This window comes from Carya illinoinensis, chromosome 14, assembly GCF_018687715.1.
Source record: "Carya illinoinensis cultivar Pawnee chromosome 14, C.illinoinensisPawnee_v1, whole genome shotgun sequence".
In the NCBI taxonomy this organism is placed as follows: domain Eukaryota; kingdom Viridiplantae; phylum Streptophyta; class Magnoliopsida; order Fagales; family Juglandaceae; genus Carya; species Carya illinoinensis.
In genome coordinates, this window is record NC_056765.1 from 9,817,852 (window position 1) to 9,838,594 (window position 20,743).

The window sequence follows — 20,743 nt, forward strand, 5'->3', positions numbered from 1 at the left end:
ACTTTTTCGTTAAAAGCATAATGTTATACCTATGCAACGTATCATTTTCATGAGCTCGTTTAAGGAACTGTTGGAAGAACCATCTTATAATCTAATACAAAGATCAACTTTCTCCTTCAAAATCACTACCCTTTTCCCGTAGATATATAATAATGTGGAATCTACAAACTCATGTATCTATCTCCTTTCGATTTATAGAGCTAGGGTATTTAAATTATAAAATTGTAGTGGCCTATGTATGTACATTTTAATGTTAAAAACGGTTATAAATACAAAAGATCACACAAAATAAAATTATAAACTGATGTGATTTCATGAAATTTATTAAATCTGTTTTATAATAAAAGTTACTTTACAAGCTTACGTCTCGCGTCCAACTACATAAGTTTGTAGGTTTATTTTTATATAATCTCATTTTGACTAAAATATTTTCTTTTAATATTGGGGAAGGTTAAAATAATATGGAAAACCTCCCCATGCACTAGCTACAACGTCAAAACGACAATGACTTAGATCATCATCTTTTGTTGTTGCACCACAAGAACAGAAGTTCTAGTGTTGAGATCTGAGGAGGCGAGCAAGTCTCCAATATTTCCTAGCTCTGGAAATTTACTCAATTTTGCAAGCCCTGATGTTTGAGGGGTCTTCATCTTATGCCGTCTACCAACTATAATAAGGTCATACCCATCCACCATAGAACAAACCATCGATGTGGTTTGAGGTCCATCCTGCACTATCTCCTCCATGTATCTCACGTATTGATCATCACCCACATTGTTGAGAATAACATCTTTCAATGCCTTAGAGTCGAGCACGTTTTCCAGGTTGGTAACATGATCTAATTCATTACTGCCGGGAGAAACAAGATGAATCACAGTCAGGGAGATTTTCGTGTTGTTGGACATGCGTTTAGCAAAAGACAATGCTTCTCTATCGTCGTTTCCTCCTAAGAAGATCATGGCAACAGAGTAAGTAGATAAATCTGATGAAAGCATTAATTTCGACGATGGACCCAAATTATAATCATGTCCACGGTAAACAAGGATCCCTACGGAGCAAGGTGCAAGCTCGAGGACATTGCGATTTAAGGTCTGGATAGTACTATCCTCGGATGCAACACACCCATCAACGGACCATTTTAGGTGGAATGGGAGAATGATAAAGGATGCGAGTTTATCCAGTGCAAGGGTGCAGATGTCCTCAGCCATGACCTTGGATGGACTGACTACTGTGAAAAGATTTACTGAAACTGCACCCTGAATGTCTCTTTTGAAGTGACTGAAAGCTTTGATGACAATCTCTGAATAGGAATTTGTGAACGGAATCTTTTTGTGCATTTGATGAGAAATAAAAACAGGCCGAGAGGCTTCCTCAGCCAGTTTAATAAGGTGAAGCACAAAAATGGCAAGGCGGGCCCTCGCCGGAGATGAGGATGCAGCTTCTAGCAGTCTGATTACTGCATTAAGGTTAGAGGACCGGCGTATGCACACAAGGACTCGGAGTTCTTGGTTGCTTCGGCAATCCAAAATGTTCCTTTTCTGATAACCGGCATATTTCCTTGAAGGATCGTATAAGAGTTTCACAAGAATTGGCACAATAATCCCATTCAATAGCATGACAACACATTCCAAAGAGAGATATTGGTCTCTTAAGGCCTCCGTCTAAATACCAAAAGAAAAAAAGTCAAAAAATGAAACCATTAGCAGGAAAAATCTACCCATCAAATAGGCAAAAAGAAATGATTCAACAAGGTGCTTATTAATTTATTTCCACTAGATCTGTCTGTAATCCTTTATGCATATTTGATTTTTTTTTTAGCAAGTTTGTGTGTTCTAGGAAGGAAGAAAAAAAAAAAAAAAACAAACAAACTGGTCAATTTCTTGTCTATGCTGTAGATCAGAGGCAATCAAAACAGATGAAAAAAGAGAGATGAAATTTCATTTGGCAGGAGAAAAAACATGAGGAAATTAAAGATATTCGCGTACCGGGTAAAATCCCAACAATGTATAGAAGCTCAGGTGGACAGCGCCTTTGAAACTCATTATTAGAGCGATTGCTAAAGCATCACTGAAGGGCATTTTGCAGCACAATAAAGGAACCAAAGACCCCAGCATTTTGCCTAGAAAGGTCGCAGAAATGAGGATTGCGTTATATAACATGACTCTGCCCTTGAAATTGAGTAAAAACAAATCTGTCCTCATCGCACATGTTGTCACAAAGAGTGGATGAAACATATTATGAGTGAAGGAGTTGAGCTTCTTGATCATAATGGGTCCTAAAGGCAGCCCATATGGTATCGCCAATCCGACAACAAATGGTCCGAAGAGAAGAGACATGCCATATGCAAAAGTAAACACCCCAGAAAAGAGCATTACGACAATGATGATGTAAATGTATATATTTTTAACAGGCTTCCCTTCTGGTGTCTGTCTCACTATCCAAAACATTGCCGGTCGGAATGCAAATACAACAACCAAAAGAAACAGAATGTTTGCTCCAGCATCTTTAATAGCGTACATAGTACCTTTCACCTTACCAAGTTTAGTAAATGTGCCCATAAACATGAGAATCAGGCTACTAAAATCACTAACCAATGCCGACGACAGGCCTAATTGTCCCAGCTCAGAATTGAGCATCTTTTGGTGCTCAAGAAGGTAGACAACGACCGGAAACGAGGTTAGAGAATGTATTGTGAATAGAAAAGAGAAGTTCAGACGTTCTTCATTGTTTAGCCAAGATTTTGCAAAATTTTTTTGGAGTAATGAGCCAATTAGCATAGGTGCCATTACGGAGGCAATACCTGTATACAAAGCTTTCTTTCCCATTTTCTTTATGTTTCCGATATCCATTTTCACCGCACTCAGAAACAAAAAGAGGATATGGCCAAAGCAAGCCAGCATACCAATTACTTCTTGACTTCTAATGGTAAACAAGTCCTTGAATATTGTGAAGCGACCAAGGAGGGATGGACTGAGGATCATGCCCGTCTGGTAATTCACATAATTTACACTCAATTCAGTACTAGTTTGAAATAACATATCACACGCACATGACATGATGACACTGCTGGGAAGAGAACAAAAAATATATAAAGATGCCTAAATAAGAGTAAAAAAAAAGGACAACAAAAGAAAAAAAGAAAAGAGAGAGAGGAAGTGGAAGAACAGAACATGCATGTGCGTACAATTAGTTGTGATGCAAATGGAGGGACTCCCATTGGTTTAAAAATGCGATAGGAGGCCTGTGTGATGGCGAATATAAGAACCAACTGCATCTCAAGAGTTGGCAATGAAAACGTCGACATGGTTCCAGAACGAAAGTTTTGCCACATGCCTGGTGAATTGACCTGGTAGGGAAACTGAGCACATTCTTTTATGATAATTGTGATGTTTGTATGAAGTAGGCTTTGATCAACGCCCACAGCAGATTTTACTGCCATGCCTGCACTACCGTACGTGTAACTCTGCCGCCTATGTATCCTCCTGTTCTTTTCTCAGGCCACAAAATGAATAACAGGGTTACGTACGTACGTAGAAAGAAAAGAACGTATCTTCAAACTGGAAAGCTCTATAGTTGGGTTTTATCTATGATTTTCGGGAAATTTTCAGGCAACAGCAACAATATCAGTTCAGACACCAAAAACAGTTCAACCTCAACCTTAGGTTGCCATGGATATTGCGATCTTTTTGCTTCTGAAACGTGGTGTCTTCTTTAATGCACAACACATGGATTAAACCGAACGCCATTGCTTGTTTTGGAGTTCAGATAATCGAGTTCCTTTAATATTACGGAACTGAATGTTTCACAGGTACCATAAAAGATCCGTCATTTATATATGTGGTTGCGGTATTTTTGCTATAATGAAAGGGTTTTGCAACCGGAAGAGTTTGTATCATGGGAAATTGGTTGTACCGAATCCTAAGGATGTTGAGTTTTTCAACCGAAACTCCTATAAAACGAGTACTCAGAACGAAAAGCTATTGATTAAGGCATGGATAATGCTATGCCTCCTAATTCCAACTATTAAAGCTAGGCATGGACAATGCTATACCCTCTAACTAATTCATTTATTTTTACACCACTCAAGTCAATAGTTATGGTTACATCCAGAGGCAAAATCTACACTGCCCGCCTCTCTTCACTCTTTTGATGAAAAAAGAAGAAGAAAAAAGAGTAGACTTGCAAGTGGAAAAAACATTATGTTTTAAACAAAATAAAAGGACAAAATGAGAAGGTAATACTGGGCTAATTTGTCTAACCCAATATGAATTCTCTTCCTCAACAAAAACAAAAAATAAAAAGATATAGAAAAACAGAAAAATGATATCGAAAGTTTGAATGTGTACTTTATAAATTTCTTGGGTAGTACAAACAAATCCAGCCGGCACCGCTATCCTCAACACTACGAGAGAGTGGCCCTACTGCAGAGAAAAAAGTGGTTGATAAAATAAAAATAGTAATACTATATTCAAGCGTAGAATGAGTAAACGTTATACTCTTATTATAAAAAAAAAATAGATCTTATTATTAAAAAATTAATTTTTTTTTTATGTAAGTCTCGTATTTATTTACTTATTTTAAAATAATTGTGAAGTACTTACACATTTACGATTGTAACTATCATTTTTTAAATAAAAAACTATTTTTAATAAATATCAAGTGTATAAACATTATGCAATCATTTTGAAAAAAGTGAGTTTTATTATTAAAAAATTAATTTTTTTATGTAAATTTCATATTTATTTATTTTTAAATAATTATGCATTATTTACATAATACTCATAACTATAAATATTATTTCTCTTTTAATAATATATACTTGGTTCGGAAAAATTAATTCCAACAAAATTGTTTTTCTTCGTAAATAGTACAGGAGTTATGATATATATCTCGTCGTGGCCAATTTAATCTATTTTCTATTTTTATGTCATAATCTTTTCCTAGAATTTTATCATCTCTCATCGGACAAATTAAGTACATGGTTAATCTATAAATTTTACATGGTGAATATATAAAGTCATTTTTCCATCTATAACATGTGAGCCAGTGTCACTGGGAATATAAAATAGGATTATTATTATTATTATTATTATTATTATTATATGAAATAGAGAATTTATTCGTAAGTCTTATTTTTTACGGACCCAACACACTGCTGACTATGTTAAAAATTTATTGATGCTTTGTTTTTTAAAAATTATAAAAGATTCAACTAAAAATGGTGTGTTAATGCAATAGTTTATAAGAAATGTTTTAGTCACAAAAAGATTATATAAAAATAAATCACAAATTATTATGACTTGATGTGATACGTCGATTGTAAAGTTTATTTTTATTGTATAATAAATCTAACGAATCTTATAAAACTACGTCAATTTATGATATTACTTTTATATAATTTTCTCTTTATGTCTATGACTAAACAAAACTTTATATGAAATGGATAGCCAATACCTGCTTTTGAGATTGAAGTTTGAAGTACATCCCAGCAAGTAACAATACATAAGCAGTACATCCCAGCAAGCAAGTACAGAGATGTTAGCTTTTGGTACTGCAAGCTACCACCAAAAGAGCAGTGATTCTTCCCCATCATGACTTCCTTATATTTCTAATCTCCTCTCTACCCATCATTAATATAAGGAAATTAAGAAAGAGCTCACGAGAGGGCATAAATCAAAATTATACACTGAAAAATGAAAACCAAGAAAAATACATATTTCTGGGGCAATTACACTGAAGTGATCTTCTCAGGTTGGCCAGGACAAAGCTTCAGCTCCTACATATTAGCCTTGGTTTTAGTCTTTGTGCTTGGTTTTGCAGTAGAGTGGCTTTCGCACACGAAGATCATTAAATCCAGCTGCAGCACAGATAAGATCACGGCGGGGCTTCTGCTAACAGGCATGCATGGGACTCGGGTGGGAATGGCGTATTTGGCAATGCTGGCTGTCATGTCAATGAATGTTGGGGTGCTGCTCGCTGCGATTGCAGGATATACAGTAGGGTTCTTCATCTTTGGCAGTTGTGTTTTTGTGAATTATAATGCTAAGATGTCTTCGACGTCGATGCCTTTCCAAGATGATGATCCCGATCTTCCTCCTTTCAATTGCTGATCATCATGATCAATCAGGAAATATTTATGCAATCACACGATTAGCTACCTTTGCAGTTTTGTGATGATCATCAAATTTAATATATGAAAGTTGTATGTATGATATTGCAAATCCAAATTGGTACCAGGTACCCAGATCTGGATTTTATGTTGATTGTAATCTGCATAAATGTGATATGAAAATCTTAATTTTTCTTGGATTGGAGCAATATCATTTTTTTTTTCTCTAAATCTTCTATTTATGTTAGAAGTATTTCGTTTCAGATTTTGACATAGGTTGTGATTTTAAGGAGTTTTATGAGCAAAAAAGGAAAAAGATAAAAAAAAAAAAAAGAAATGTTACATATAGTTGTAGAGTACATAAGTATTATATAGTTATTTTAAAAAAGAGTTAAATTTATTATTAAAAAATTAACTTTTTTTAATGTGAGTATTCCTGTATTTATTTATTTTTTTAAAAATAATTACGTAATTGCAAGAATTATTTTTCAAAAATTAAACTACTATTCGACTTGTACGTACTATTATATATTCCCATATCTTGTGAGTTATCTTCATGTACTACCATTCATCGATGAATGCCGTCAACCACGACTTTTCAATTATTGAACCAACAATTATTAGGGGGTCTTTGAATACCGAAACGTGACATTTCTATTTATTTAGAGTCTAGAGGATGGTATATCATTAGACATGACTTGTGTTTATGCAAATATTTTTTCATAGCATAATATTTTTTTCTTGGCTAAAACTATTGCATGGTAAAAATATAGTTATGGATTATACAAGTAAAACGTATTTATTTAAAAAAAAAAAACTAGTGCATAGTATAGAAATGCCTAATAATTTGCAGTAGTCAATTGGCCAGTTATTACGATTAAGGTCTTATTTGACTATATAGATAAAATGAGATGAGATGAAAATTGAATAAAATTTTATTATAATATAAAATTTTATTATTATTTATATTTTGAGATTTGAAAAGATTAATTTTTTTATGATATTTTATTTAAAAAATTTTAAAAATTAAAATAATTACATAAGATAAAATGAGATAATTTATATAACCGAACGGGCAAAATTTTGGGTATATTACTTACTTTATCTCGGTGGACTGTTGTTAGTGGCACAAACATGAGTACGTCTTAGCTGAATAAACCAACCTGCAAGAATGGCCCATGAGCCCACTTAACGTAGTCCCAACGCCACTGGCCGGCTGAATAAAGTTTCGTTAATATTGCTGAGTCAGAGCATCCTTATTCGGTACCGCAAAGGGTAGCTATCTCCATAATTTAATAGAAATTTTAAGGTTTTGCTTAAAATATATCCACATCCGGATTTTCATTTTAAGAAAAGTATTTGTGAAATGTATAGTGATTCTCTATATTTGGAGAATTACTTACATCCCTATATTATTTTTTTAATAATATTTTATTCTAATTATTTACACTTTTTATTATATTTATCTACTTTTAATTATTTACACTTTCTATTATACTCATTTTTATTATAGTTTTAAATAATAATTTTAAAAATAATTTAAATAATTACGAAAATATAAAAAAATTAATTATAAAAATATTATCATACCCACAAAAAATAATTTAAATTTTTGTTTAAAATATTCACTAGATTAATAATTCAAAAAATAAGAAAAAAATATTGAGTAGTTAAATTTGTAAATAGAAGTGAAAGAAAAAAGTAATAAAAAAAGAATAGAAAAATATTATTTAATAGAATAGAGATAAGGATGGAGAATGAGATGTAGAAGGTTTTTGAAAAATGAATAAAATTTAGGAAAAATTTTGAAGAAGGTGATTTTGAGTTAAATTATAGAGATGTGGATGAGGAATCGGATGAGAATGCTCTTAGGTAACTATTTTTTGTTTTTTTTACTCCTAAACTGAATTTAAATAATTAAGTTTAAGGGTGTAGACTACTTTAAATAATTAATTTTATGTTTTATCATTAGCTGAAATATTTTATAAAAGTAAATTTATAAATTGATGTAATTTGATGTGGTATATCAGATTATAAAAAAGTACTTTTTTACCATATAGAAACTGATTTGATATACCATATTAAATCAAGTCAATTTATGAATCTATTTTTATAAAATTCTTTTATGGACCTAGCACGTCTTTTATATAAATATTTATTTCAATGGGTACTGCATCTTATAATATGATAATGTACTACGTCTGTAACGTGAGATTATGCTACATTTTTCGTTTTCTTATAACTTCAAATTAATGATGATAAATGTGTTATATTTTACATAATAAAATGAAAGCTGTGAGATAGAAATGTGATGTATCACATTACTTATTCTAATTATGTAATTATTACTCCTATGGGTGACTACAAACGTATATACTAAACAACTATATATGTGGTGGAACCGCAAGAGGAAATCAAGGGAATTGCTTAGTACACAATGTGGTCACCAATGGTGGCCTCCGGTTCCTTTTTTATATTTATATTTTTCTAATTTAATAATTAAGTAAATATTTTTAATAAATTTTTAATTTTTAATGAATTTAAAAAAAATATTTAAAAAAAAAAAAGAGAGATAAAAACTCATTTGCCTGTTCGGTAAATCTTTCGGTGGACTCCCTCTGTGGGAGTAGCACCGTCCGGAAATGAATTTGAAGCATTTTTGTGTAGTACAATGTCATTACTTTCGTTGTACGATCAAGGTCATCAAACAGCTAGCATAGAAAGCCTCTTTTATAAATAGAGGACCCTCAGGGCCTCAAGCGCCACACAACCACCATATCAACCACATATTAATTACGGATCAGGCCGAAGACTTTGTGCTAGAAACACAAAGAAGAGTAATCTGCCATGGATGGTATGGATCATGGTGGTCATGATGAGCACGGCATGGATGGGATGGCACCATCATCGACGAATTCCACCCCCATGGGGATGATGGACGGCCATCATGAGATGGCCATGATGCATATGACCTTCTTCTGGAGCAAAAACGCCTACATACTCTTCTCCGGGTGGCCCGGCACAAGCACAGGTATGTATGTGTTGGCCTTGATATTTATCTTTGTCCTCTGCATCATCGTCGAGTGGCTGTCTCGTTCCCCACTGATCAAAACCGGGCCAAAGCATTTCACGGCCGGTCTGCTGCAGACACTGTTGCATGGCTTAAAGGTGGGGCTGGGTTTCATGGTTATGTTGGCAGTGATGTCTTTCAACGTTGGTGTGTTTTTGGCTGCTGTTGCTGGGCATAGTGTGGGGTTCTTGTTGTTTCACAGTAGGGTTTTCAAGGATTCTGATACTGGAAAGCGCGGTGATGTTCTTCCCTCAAGCTGTTGATCATCATGATCATGATCGACATGCAGGAAAAGAAACAAGCTGGGATTGAGACTGCATCTGTGCATCATGTGTTTTGTCTTCGTTTTTGAGTTATAATTAGCTTCTGTTAATCTCCCACTACATGAGAAGCCTATAGGGGATCTGGAATTAGGTTTTTGTGCATTGCTTTTCTCCCACCAAAACAAAAAGACTTGTATGAATCTTGTATGTACTTTCAAGATATTGCATCATCATGTAGTGGGTCTACGGAGGAATTAATACTCTAATTTACAATTAAATTGAGAATATTAGATATAGTTCGAGATTTGCCCACAAAGAGATAAATTTGTATTTTAATCTTGATTGTTTAGGCTAGAATTGTTCCATCCATAAGAAAATCTGAAAAAAAAAACTATTTTTTATTTATTAAAAAAATAATAATTTTCTGCACCCAAATTAATCGTTGAATTGGATGCCTCAGAAGCGATTTCTCGGTCTGGTGAGAGATGATTAAAGCAAAGACCAAATTAGCGATTGGATCTGAGGGTGGCCGCCTGCTAGCTGCGTAAAACGTCCGTCAACCTGACAACAGTACTACTAATGAAGGAACTATTCTTAACTAGAATTATACAGACTGTATAAAATAAATTTATAAAATAATATAGTTTTACAGAATTGGTACGCCTATTTTATAATTAAAATAATTTTTTAATTTAATATATCATCAAGTCATATTAATTCATGAGTTATTTTTATATAATACCTTTATGATTAAAGTATTTTTCAATCTTAATTAGTGCATGATTTGATCCAAAATAAAACAAAATTAATCACACAAAGATCATAACAAAGAAGAGATTTTCTTACAAAGATTTACTACATATCATTTCTATGTATTACACAATATATATTTTTTATTTTTAAAATTTTTTTGTTTCGTTTTATTCTTTTTAAACTAATTAAATTCTTATATTTATTATTTATACATGAATCATGATCACATATTTAGTAAGAAAAAATTAAAAATTAAAAAATTATATATAATATGTGATGTAGGGATGATGAGTATAATGTTTCTTTCAAGAATAGGCCCAATATACCTTTTCCAAATCAACAAGTTCAAAAAAATAAAAAAATAAAAATATAAAAGGCCGTTGAGATGGAAAACATTAGGAAAAGACAAATCATTTAGCCTACACAAATAAATAAACTCACAATCTGACGTTGTTTGATGTAGTACATTAGATTGTAAAATATTTTTATTACAAAATAAATCTAATGTATCATATAAAGTCATATCAGTTTGTGGCTCATTTACTTTTGTAAGATCTCTTTATAACTGTATCACTTATCTTATCCCGCATAAATATCTTCCACGTATCAAAAATAAAAATAAAAAGAGAAAGAAGTTGTGAACATAAGTATTACAAGTTATAAATAATTAGCTTTCCTTCAAGATGATTGATATTTAAATATGTTATCATAAGGTTGAAAATCATCGTTTGGAAAAATCTCCATGTTTGTGGTCATACCTTCCATTGTGGGTAAGGATTGTCCTATTAATACCATAAACTAAATAAAATAAATAGATAAAAACAAATAGCTACAATATAATCATGAGCTGATGTCAGTCCTAAAATGTCAAATTATTCATCAGATTTAGAAACAATTAATTCTATGTATAATATATTAATCATTAGCTTAAGGCCATAATCATGCCTTAATGGATTTGAAATTTATTTATGTAATTATATATATATATATATAATATATATATCTGACGCCTGGTCTCAGATTCGCCCAAATACAATATATAGCAGTTCTTATTCTTAATTATACCAAAATTAATCCTCTTAATTAGAGGTCAAGCCATCTTGAAAGTCAACCCATTCACTACAAGAAAACTGCGTGCTTAGTACCTTCTATCAATTATTTCTTGCCAAAACAAATATTTACTGTCATAATGAGTTTATTCTCGTTACAAATAGTAATTTTTATCGTAAATAACTCATCATAAATGTTTATTTTTCTTATAGTGATTCTTGAGCATCAATTGCACACACGAGAGCAATATGGGTGATCACATGATATTCCGTCTTCATTCTTCTAAATTGCTTGTATGTTACATGTTGACATTAATGCAAAGCCTTCCTTTTCATAATTTCATTGCATAGAAATACATAATTAATGCTGGTGGGATTATAAAGATTTCTTATAATTTCTTTAGTACTCCAACACTTTCTACAATTCGGATATTGGAGTAGAAAATTGTAAGAAATTTTAGTTCTTGTTGGTTTAACTGGTAGTGGTCAGTAAAATAACTTTTGTTACTCAAATTGGAAAATGGGGCATCTTAAATACAGTCAATTCAAGCCTATGCACGCTTCAATTTTGCTTGGAGATTGAAACACCGATCGAGCATTAACCTATAACACGTCGTTTCAAGTTAGCCAATAAGGATGTCGCGCATGATCTTCTTCCTTTTCAATTTTGATCAAGGGATTGGAGCATCATGCATGTATCCCCTTTTTTTTTTAACATCATGTAAATTACATCATCTCATTTCATCTGCTGAACACAATTGGGAATTTCTTCAAGTTCATACAAATCTTCAGCAAGAAGGAGAGCATTTTGTGCTAAAGAATGAGCTGCAACTTGTTGCCTTCACGTTTGGTATGGACAATAGACCATTCTACAAACTTATCCATCATTTGTCTGGCCTCAATCAATAATCCACCATAGCTAAGACTAGTATTTGCTGCAGTGTACTTTTGTAGCAAAAAGTCCTAAAATCACAACTAAAACCATTTAGCCGTGATTTCTAGACCGCAAGTGAATTGTAGAAAATCGAGGGTGACATATGCCCAAATTTTTGCCTCAACGGAATTGCAGCAAGTTCATCATCATTTGTGATGAAATTTCTCTCCGGAAATAGTCCCAAATGCCATCGTAAATGGTTTATATACTAGTAAATGTATACCTTCATTTTCGAGGACTAAAAACTGCCGGAAATAGTCATAAATAAATTTTAAAAAAAATATCTAAAATAGAATAGAAATGATATAATGCACTAAAACAGAATACATAAAAAATATAATACACATACAAATGATAGGTTCTTGGTCAAAAAAGCAATAAATATAACAAGAAATTGAAACAAATTGACTTCTAACTACAATGTAATTTCACCCATCAATTGCAGAATAGGTGCCACATGCCTGCATGTTGCAAAAAATGAAATATATAAGAAATAAAGAGAAAAAGCAACAAAATCAAGGCAATAAACACAAGCTCCCAATTTTTCAAACACAACAAAAGAAGTCTTCCTGAATAAGTATCATCAAATATTTGAAGTAGTTCAAAACTTACTCCTTCAAACTTTTGACTTGGTATGAAATTGTGGGCAGGTTGTTCATTATCTCCACCAACTATGTTGCATATTGCCTCCCCCATGAATATGGTTTTGGAACTTGATGAGCTATGGTGTGAAAGTCTTGGCCACAACCATGCTGTTGTGGACTTTGCAGAGAAGATTCCTCTCAAACCTTTTGAAATAAGAAATAAAAATAAGTCAATTCTAATAACCATATTATTCATGAATTTGGAATAAAACTCCAAGTTTAATATGATAAACAAGGTTACCAACCAATTCCTTAAATGCAATAAAACAAACACAATGATTAAACATCTTTATTAAGTTCAAATATGACTAAAACTTACAAGTGCATTTTAGTGTACATGCTTGGGGATCTCTAGGCCTGCAAATTAGAGACAATAAAAGAACTTTAAAAAATGACTATGAACACAAAGTAACTACAACTAACAAAAAGTAAAACAGAGCAACTCAATAACATAAAGGTGGCCGAAGTTGTCATTTGAGAAACATTTTTGCAAGACTTAGAACATAATGGGCCAAGTCAAAGGTTTTTATATGATTACCTGTTTTTTAGTTGAGTACTAGGAGATAACTCGTCCATCACATCTAACATAGCACCTATTTGTTGCTTCATGAATGATGGGTATCAATGTTATTGAACAATCTTCAAGTGAAGATTGTCTGCAAATGGCAAGTTGGCAACTAGCAATAACTATCTATTTATGGCCTAAAGAAAAAAAATATATATGCCAAATTTATGGAAGAAGCCAATTTGTTTGGGCTGGACAAACACAATAAGTAAGCAATTAAAGGTGCTTGCCTAAGCCCAAGGCCCACAAATAAATAAAACTCCTCTGTATACCACCATTCTTACACATCTCCAATAGTTTATGATATCAAACTACTTTATAAAGGACATGACAGAAGATATGATGATGCAAACAAACAACTGAATAATGGAGCAAAAATTGTAGCAATGATAGATAGCAGATTCATCAACCTTGATTTAGAAGTCTACCACACAGGGGAAGAACTTGTAGAAAGGGAACCAAGATTTTGGTTCTCTGTAATAATTCAACCAAGTATTTGTCATTGCAAAGACTGAATTTACGTACGACACTTTGACTAATTTTACCAAACACATTCTCTGCAATATTTTCCTTCATTACAGAATCTCCAGTAACATTCATTGGTTTCCTTATTACAACATTACATACACAACATCCATTACTAGCGGGTTCAAGACTTGGGAAAAGTAAACATTGCTCAAACATTTTTCACTTAAGTTGCTAAATTGAACAAAACAAGTCAGTGACTCAATGAAAGAAAAAATAAATAACATAGTTGAAATCATTGTGCACCCCCGTAATACAGGTTGCACCCACAATAGATGATTCTAAGCATTCCAACCAGTAAAGCAAATATTTTCATGATGGCCAATCATAGGTCCAACCATTTTAACATAAAACATGGAGTAAAAGATTAACGTACATATCAAGAAGGGGTAAATATATCAAGAAACCCACTTCAAGTTCTACCAACTTCAAGTTCTACCAACTTTAAGTTTTACAAAATAATAATAATAATAAGCCATAAATATAATGATTAATTATCAGCAACCCACTTCAAGTTCTACCTACTTGAGCAAAACCAAGCACTTAGAACCAGCAATTACATTATAAAGAAAAACCAAAATAACCTAGAGGAGGACTTAGAGGAGGTGAGGTGATAAGTAAACCCATTTTCAACCTGAAGAGAAGCAAGAATGCCTAAAAATAAGCAAACCTATTTGAATCAAACATAGATAAAACATTAATCTTAGCATCACAATCCAATTCTTATGACATCTCCCACTCTAGGAAAAGGAGAAGAGGAATCTCTCTTTCTCACACACAGAAGGAATCATTTGAAAAATCAATCAATTCCCATAGAAATTTAAGCATGCACAGAACAAATCTAAATTCAATTTAGACAAAATTTTCAAAGACAAGATTACCTTAACCATCTATAAAGGAAATTCAAGAGAAAGTTAAAATTTTTGTTTTACCTTCATCCATAGTGCTAGAAAGGTCGTTCGTGCCCTAAACTCCATTAGTCTTACAGAAAGGAAAACTAAAAGAATAACATTTATTTACACCATGGCCTTCGAGCCTTGGACCTTCATGTCGTGGGTTAGATTGGTTGTGAGAGAGAGAGAGAGAGAGAGACGGCATGGGGAGGAGCGGGAGAAAACTCAAAATAAGATAAATAGGTATCGGCTAGGAGGAGAAAGAAACAGGGAGAGAAAAGAATGGAGAACGAAAAAACATCATTCCAGAGATGTGTAAATTTATTTTGAACTTATTGCAGCGGTTTACTTTCATAGTAAAAGACTAAAAGATGCTAGAAACATTTTTACGACAATTTAATTTTGTCACAAACTAATAAAAAAAGCCAGAAACTCAAGTATTTTTGCAGTGATCAACAGGCCACCATACAAGAAATCTATTTTCGCCACAAAATACATTTTGCAGCTAAATATGAGTCACCATTAAAGATTTTACCCATAGAATTGTGTGATGATATTTATTGTGACGATAACAACTGTCACAACAGGTATAAAGTGGTTGCAAAAGATTACACAATGAATTTTCCATCAAAATTTCCCAACTTGGCTTTGGAATTTAACGGTGAAATGAAAATCGTCGTAATTAAGGCCCATTTGCGGCGATTTATTTTGCGGCAAAATCAAAATTGCCGCAAAAGACCTGTTTTCTTGTAATGGCTCCCCAATCAACTTTTGATGCATTTAAAAGGTTGACAACCTACAGAGCATCTCCCTCAAGAATAAACTTGGTAACATCCACTTCCTTGCAAAAAATGGCACTCATCATCATGGCATAAACTTCACTACTAAAAGAATTCACTCTCAGACTCCTTTTAGCTTGGAGGTTTCTAATGACTTGGCCAACACAGTCTCTCAGAATTACATCAATACCAACCAGTCCCTCAGCTACATTGATGGCTGCACCCCAATTCATTTTGTAGGATCCTGCAGGAGGTCTCACTCAAGAGATAAAGTTATTGTCACTGATCCTGTTCATGCCTTGTTCTTTGTTGTTTTAGAGATTGTTATATAATTCTAAGTCCCTTTTGGGTTTACAGATGAGCAAGTTAGGATGCAAAAATCATTTACCATGGATAAAGTCATTTCTCCTTGACCATAAAAGTCGAGTAATCATGGCCACCTTCACCAGCTCAATCTGTTGCAAATGATTAACAAGGTAGCCACAGATACCTTGGAATGATGAGCAGTTAAGACTCATTTTTTGAACCTTCCTACACCCTTGGCTCCATACTTCTTTAGCAGCCTCACAATCCCAAAGTACATGCCCTGATATTTCAACCTTAATATGACATATAGGGCAATTGCTGTCTTCCAAAACTTTCCTTCTCATCAGATTAGACATAGTAGGCAAGGCTTCATTACAAGCCCTCCACACAAACATTTGCACAACATTAGGAATTGGAAGTTTCCAAATAAATTTTCAAGGTTCAGATTACAATCTGTCATGAGATGGCCCTCTTTCAGACCTAGTCTACAATTCTCTATGCAGGTGGTAGACACTTCTTACTAAGAACAAACAGTTATTAGTACAATTCTAAACCAACTAATCTTCTCTTCCACCTAAGCTGATTGGGACAGATTTGATAAGCTCTACTTCGTAAGGTGAAAAAAGAAAGGCTCCTCCCACTTTTTCAAGTCAGAATCAATAAGGTCAACCACTAGGGACTATTCTGCAGATTCATCTTTAGCTGACTGAACTCTATAAGTGTGAGGGTTAGTTATCCACTTGTCCTCCCAAATACTGACTTTCTTACCATTCCCAATCCTCTAGATTAGGCCTTCCTTCAATAAATGTAAATCATTGATAATGCTCCTCTAGGTGTAAGATGGTTTACATCCCACCTCCAATATGTTCCCTTGGGGAAAGTACTTCTGTTTGAGGATCTGAGTGGTGAGGGAACTTGGGTTGTGAATTATACGCCATCTTTGTTTAGCAAGTATGACAAGATTGAAATTTCTGAAATCTCTGAACCCCAATCCACATTTGTCCTTACCTTGACTCAACTTATCCCACTTGATCCATTGAATTTTTGAGTGATCCTCATTATATCGCCACAAAAACTTCTTCAATAGCTTATTGAGTCTCTTTGATATTAACATGGGGTGAAGAAAAATGCCCTTAGAGTATGTTGGGAGTGCTTGGAGAACAACCTTTGGGAGCACTTCTTTTCTTACAGCTAAGAGACACTTGGTTTTCTAGTTTGTGATCCGAGCCCAGGTTCTGTCAATGAGTGAGTGAAAGGCTGCAGCCTTTGATTTACCTATCACAGCAGGTAAGCCCCAAGTATTTCTCAAATGAACCTAGAGATTTGATCCTAGAAATTCTCAGAATGGTCCTCTTCACATCAGTGAGAGTATTCTTTCTATAGAAATAGAGGTCTTTTCTTTATTGAGGATCTGATCAGAGGCTTTTTCATAGATCTCCAAAATATAAAGAATCCTACTCCATTACAAAGAGTTGGCATTGCAGAAGAGGAGGCTATCATCTGCAAAGAACAGATGATTAACACGGATTGGGCCAGAATCAATAGGGACACTTGAGATGCTACATTTAGCTTCAGCTTGATTCAATAGGCAAGTTAATGGTTTAGCACATATGATGAACAAAATAAGGAGAAATGGGGTTTCCTTGCCTAATACCTTTGGATGGAGTGAATGATAATCTCGCCTCTCTATCAAAAAGAATAAAATAAGAGACTGAAGTAATGCAATTCATAACAAGAGAGATATAGGGGTGAAAGTCTAAACCAACAAACCAGCTTGGAATGGACCTGACCAGGTGGAATGATTTTGGACCGGTCTGGTCCAGGACCCATTCCTATATTGTAAAAACCAGTCATACCTAGTCCAGTTTCAATTATGTGATTTCTGGAACCGAACTGGACCGGTTTAAAAATACATATAAATTAAAGTTTTAATATTATATAAAATATTTTGTATATATAATATATATAATTACATATCAAATTTGTATATATAATTACATATCATATATGAAATAATTTTATATTAGAATTTATAACATAAAATTGTAATCTTAAATATGAACATTTATAATTTGTTTGATCATATGTTATTAATATAAAATATATATATTAATTACATTTTATGGCCTGATAAATTTTCAACATATTCTTTTTAATAAATACATAATGCATTAGTAATACTAATATTAATATACTCAAATAGAGGTTGGGATTGTGCACATCATTTTTGTTAGGGCTGTTCATCCGGACTGGGTAAAACCCGGTCCGGACCGGAACCCGGATAACCGGGTTCCCGGTTATGGTTTTCGGCCCGGATCAAATCCGGGCCGAAACCCAGATGTCTAAACCCAGGTGTACCCGGGCCGGGTACCGGGTTTTAAACTTGGAACCCGGGTTTAAAACCCGGTACCCGTGTTTCTTCAAAATGAAAACTCATCTAACGTAATACAGACACCGCGGCTTCACTCGTTCTCCCCTCTCGCTCTCCCCTCTCGCTCTCTCTCACGCTCTCACCCACACCGAAGGTCCGAAACCGAAGCCTCCTCTGCCAATCGAAGTTCTGCTCCGTCGTCTTCAGCCTTGTGCGCCAATCGAAGTCAGTTTTTCTCCTTCTCTTTCTCTTTGGGTCTTGCTTTTCATTCTATCTTGATACATCCACTACTGGTAGCCGGGTTGATGCTTCATATTGATATTTGATGGATGTTTGGGTTATTGCATGAACTTTTATGTTTGGGTTATATTTTCATCAAAATTTTCATATTGATGTACACTGGGAGTTGAAACGAAGTACACTGGGAGTTTTATTTTTGGGTTAGTGAATTGCCAATTGACTTGAGTAGTTGAAACGAAGTACACTAGGAGTTTTTAACCGACTAAATTTCAATTCTTTTGGAGACCAAGGTGAACTTTGTAAATTTTCTTAGGGATAAATGGAGTCTTAAAAAGTTTTGAGAAACTATTATGTGTTTCAGGGACCAAGGGGTTATTTTAATATTTTTCGGGAATCCTTCAAATATTGTTAAAGCTTTTGAGGGTCAAACATATACTTTATGAGCAAGTTATCCAGTAGTCATCTAGTATGGACTGCCCTCAAAGAAAGATTAGTGGGCCATTTCAACTTTTTCTTTTTTTTGGAGGGTGGGGGGATAGCCCCCAGTCTCTTCCCCCTTGGCTCAATTGAAGACACTAGCATATGTTAAGATTTATCAACAATATAGATAAAAGAAAGGTACATATAATAAGAATATGAGTCATAGTCACGACATTGGATGGATGGTGGGGAAGGTGGTAACAGTTGCGTTACTGGAGGTCATAGTGTTGGTTGCCAATTATAATGGCACAATGGTTTGGTGTCAAATGCCTTGCCCGAGACAATGGTTTGGTAGTGATGATGATGCTAGTCTCAAAGAGCCGTTAATGGTACTTGTGTTACATTATCTTGCCTAGTACTTCCCATGACAACCTGCTTCCCTCCTCAATTTAATGAAAATAGTATTCTGTAGATAATTTTTTTTCTCATATAATCGGTAAATGTTAAGTGTTTTCAAGAGTTAGTAATAGACCATTTTTTATGCTTTAATTTGCTGTTTTGGGTTTTGTGATTAAGCCTTTACAATTAAACTTTTATGGTGGCATTAATTTGGGAACTTCAAACTTTAAGCAGCGCCCTTGAGTTTCTTTGTACTTGAGTCTATTGTGAGGGGCCAGCTACGTAAATTGGTGCTTTTGTCCAATATATAATTCACATAAAAATCCGCATACATATTCAGAGCTTACTTGTCAATTCCAATATCGTATATCTAATTGATGCCTACTATATAGCCATTACCACACAGTAAATCAAAAAGACCAGATTGTTGCTGTGTTTGATCAGTCATGTCTATAAAACTGTAAATACACTACAGCTTGTTGCTGTGTTTGATTGTTTATCAGTAATTTCAAATTCAGTTATTTTTTTGTTGTGTTTGATTGTTTATCAGTAATTTCAAATTCAGTTATTTCTTTCTGTGTTTGATTGTTTATTCTACTGTGTTTGTTACTCAATAACAGATGGAAGAAGATTCTGTGAGTTGTAATGTCGGTACAACTCAAGGGGTTGGCAGTGACTCCTTTTCTCTTTCAGTTGATGTGGATGAGCATGGGAATCTTCCAACTCCTTCATCCACATATACACAACAGCCTACCCATTCGGGCCATTCCATCCCACATTTACCCAAAAAATCCAAGAAAACACCTAGTAACCAATCGGTGGTTTGGGAACATTTTGAGAAAGTGCTACCTATTGACTCCAATAACCCAAAAGCTAAGTGCAATCATTGTGGTAAGCTGTATAGTTGCCACTATAGGAATGGCACTTCTTCAATGAATCACCACATTTATAATGTATGTGAAAATTCCCCTCTTAGGATTAAAGGATCTGGAAAAAGTAAATCCTCTAGTGGTAAAAGGGATGCGGAGGGAAGAGTATTGAGCCCACAAGTAAAGTATGACGCTGAAAAACTTAGGTTGTCAACCGCTAAGTTTTTTATTAGGTGTGAATTGCCTTTTAGGCTAGTGGAGCACTTAGGGCTTATTGAGTATGTGGCCGATTTAGAGCCTCGATTTACATTGCCATCCCGACTCACTCTAAAAAGGGATTGTATTAAGATGTATAACGAAGAAAAGATACAGCTAAAGAAATTATTAGATGGTCAAAGAATTTGTCTAACCACCGATACCTGAACATCGGTGCAAAACATGAACTACATGTGCATTACTGCACATTTTATTGATTGCAATTGGAGATTGCATAAGAAAATAATAAAGTTTTGCCAAATTCCCAATCATAGAGGCGAAACTATTGGGAGGATGTT

General features: G+C 34.0%; 3 protein-coding genes across 3 annotated transcripts; 2 read left to right on the forward strand and 1 right to left on the reverse strand.

Annotated features, from left to right (window-relative positions):
- Positions 1 to 433: 433 nt before the first annotated feature.
- LOC122293547 (cation/H(+) antiporter 3-like) lies at positions 434 to 3,439 on the reverse strand. Its single transcript, XM_043102105.1, has 3 exons — positions 3,185 to 3,439; positions 1,986 to 2,987; positions 434 to 1,661 (listed from the first exon to the last, which is right to left on the reverse strand). The coding sequence occupies exons 1-3, from the start codon at positions 3,437 to 3,439 to the stop codon at positions 510 to 512; spliced, it is 2,409 nt and encodes an 802-aa protein (XP_042958039.1). The 3' UTR covers positions 434 to 509.
- Positions 3,440 to 5,598: 2,159 nt separating this feature from the next.
- On the forward strand, positions 5,599 to 6,309 carry LOC122294970 (copper transporter 6-like). Its single transcript, XM_043103959.1, has one exon. The coding sequence runs from the start codon at positions 5,694 to 5,696 to the stop codon at positions 6,108 to 6,110; it is 417 nt and encodes a 138-aa protein (XP_042959893.1). The 5' UTR covers positions 5,599 to 5,693; the 3' UTR covers positions 6,111 to 6,309.
- A 2,553-nt stretch (positions 6,310 to 8,862) lies between these two features.
- LOC122293358 (copper transporter 6-like) lies at positions 8,863 to 9,720 on the forward strand. Its single transcript, XM_043101917.1, has one exon. The coding sequence runs from the start codon at positions 8,957 to 8,959 to the stop codon at positions 9,440 to 9,442; it is 486 nt and encodes a 161-aa protein (XP_042957851.1). The 5' UTR covers positions 8,863 to 8,956; the 3' UTR covers positions 9,443 to 9,720.
- The last annotated feature ends 11,023 nt before the right edge of the window (positions 9,721 to 20,743 follow it).

What these genes read in the sequence shown, in the direction of transcription:
- LOC122293547 (XM_043102105.1), bottom strand. Translation starts at nt 3,439, where the DNA reads ATGGCAGTAAAATCTGCTGTGGGCGTTGATCAAAGCCTACTTCATACA. An exon ending in CATTTGCATCACAACTAATT is followed by an intron (nt 2,988 to 3,184) that starts GTACGCACATGC and finishes GTGAATTACCAG; the next exon opens with ACGGGCATGATCCTCAGTCC. An exon ending in CATTGTTGGGATTTTACCCG is followed by an intron (nt 1,662 to 1,985) that starts GTACGCGAATAT and finishes TTTGGTATTTAG; the next exon opens with ACGGAGGCCTTAAGAGACCA.
- LOC122294970 (XM_043103959.1), top strand. Translation starts at nt 5,694, where the DNA reads ATGAAAACCAAGAAAAATACATATTTCTGGGGCAATTACACTGAAGTG.
- LOC122293358 (XM_043101917.1), top strand. Translation starts at nt 8,957, where the DNA reads ATGGATGGTATGGATCATGGTGGTCATGATGAGCACGGCATGGATGGG.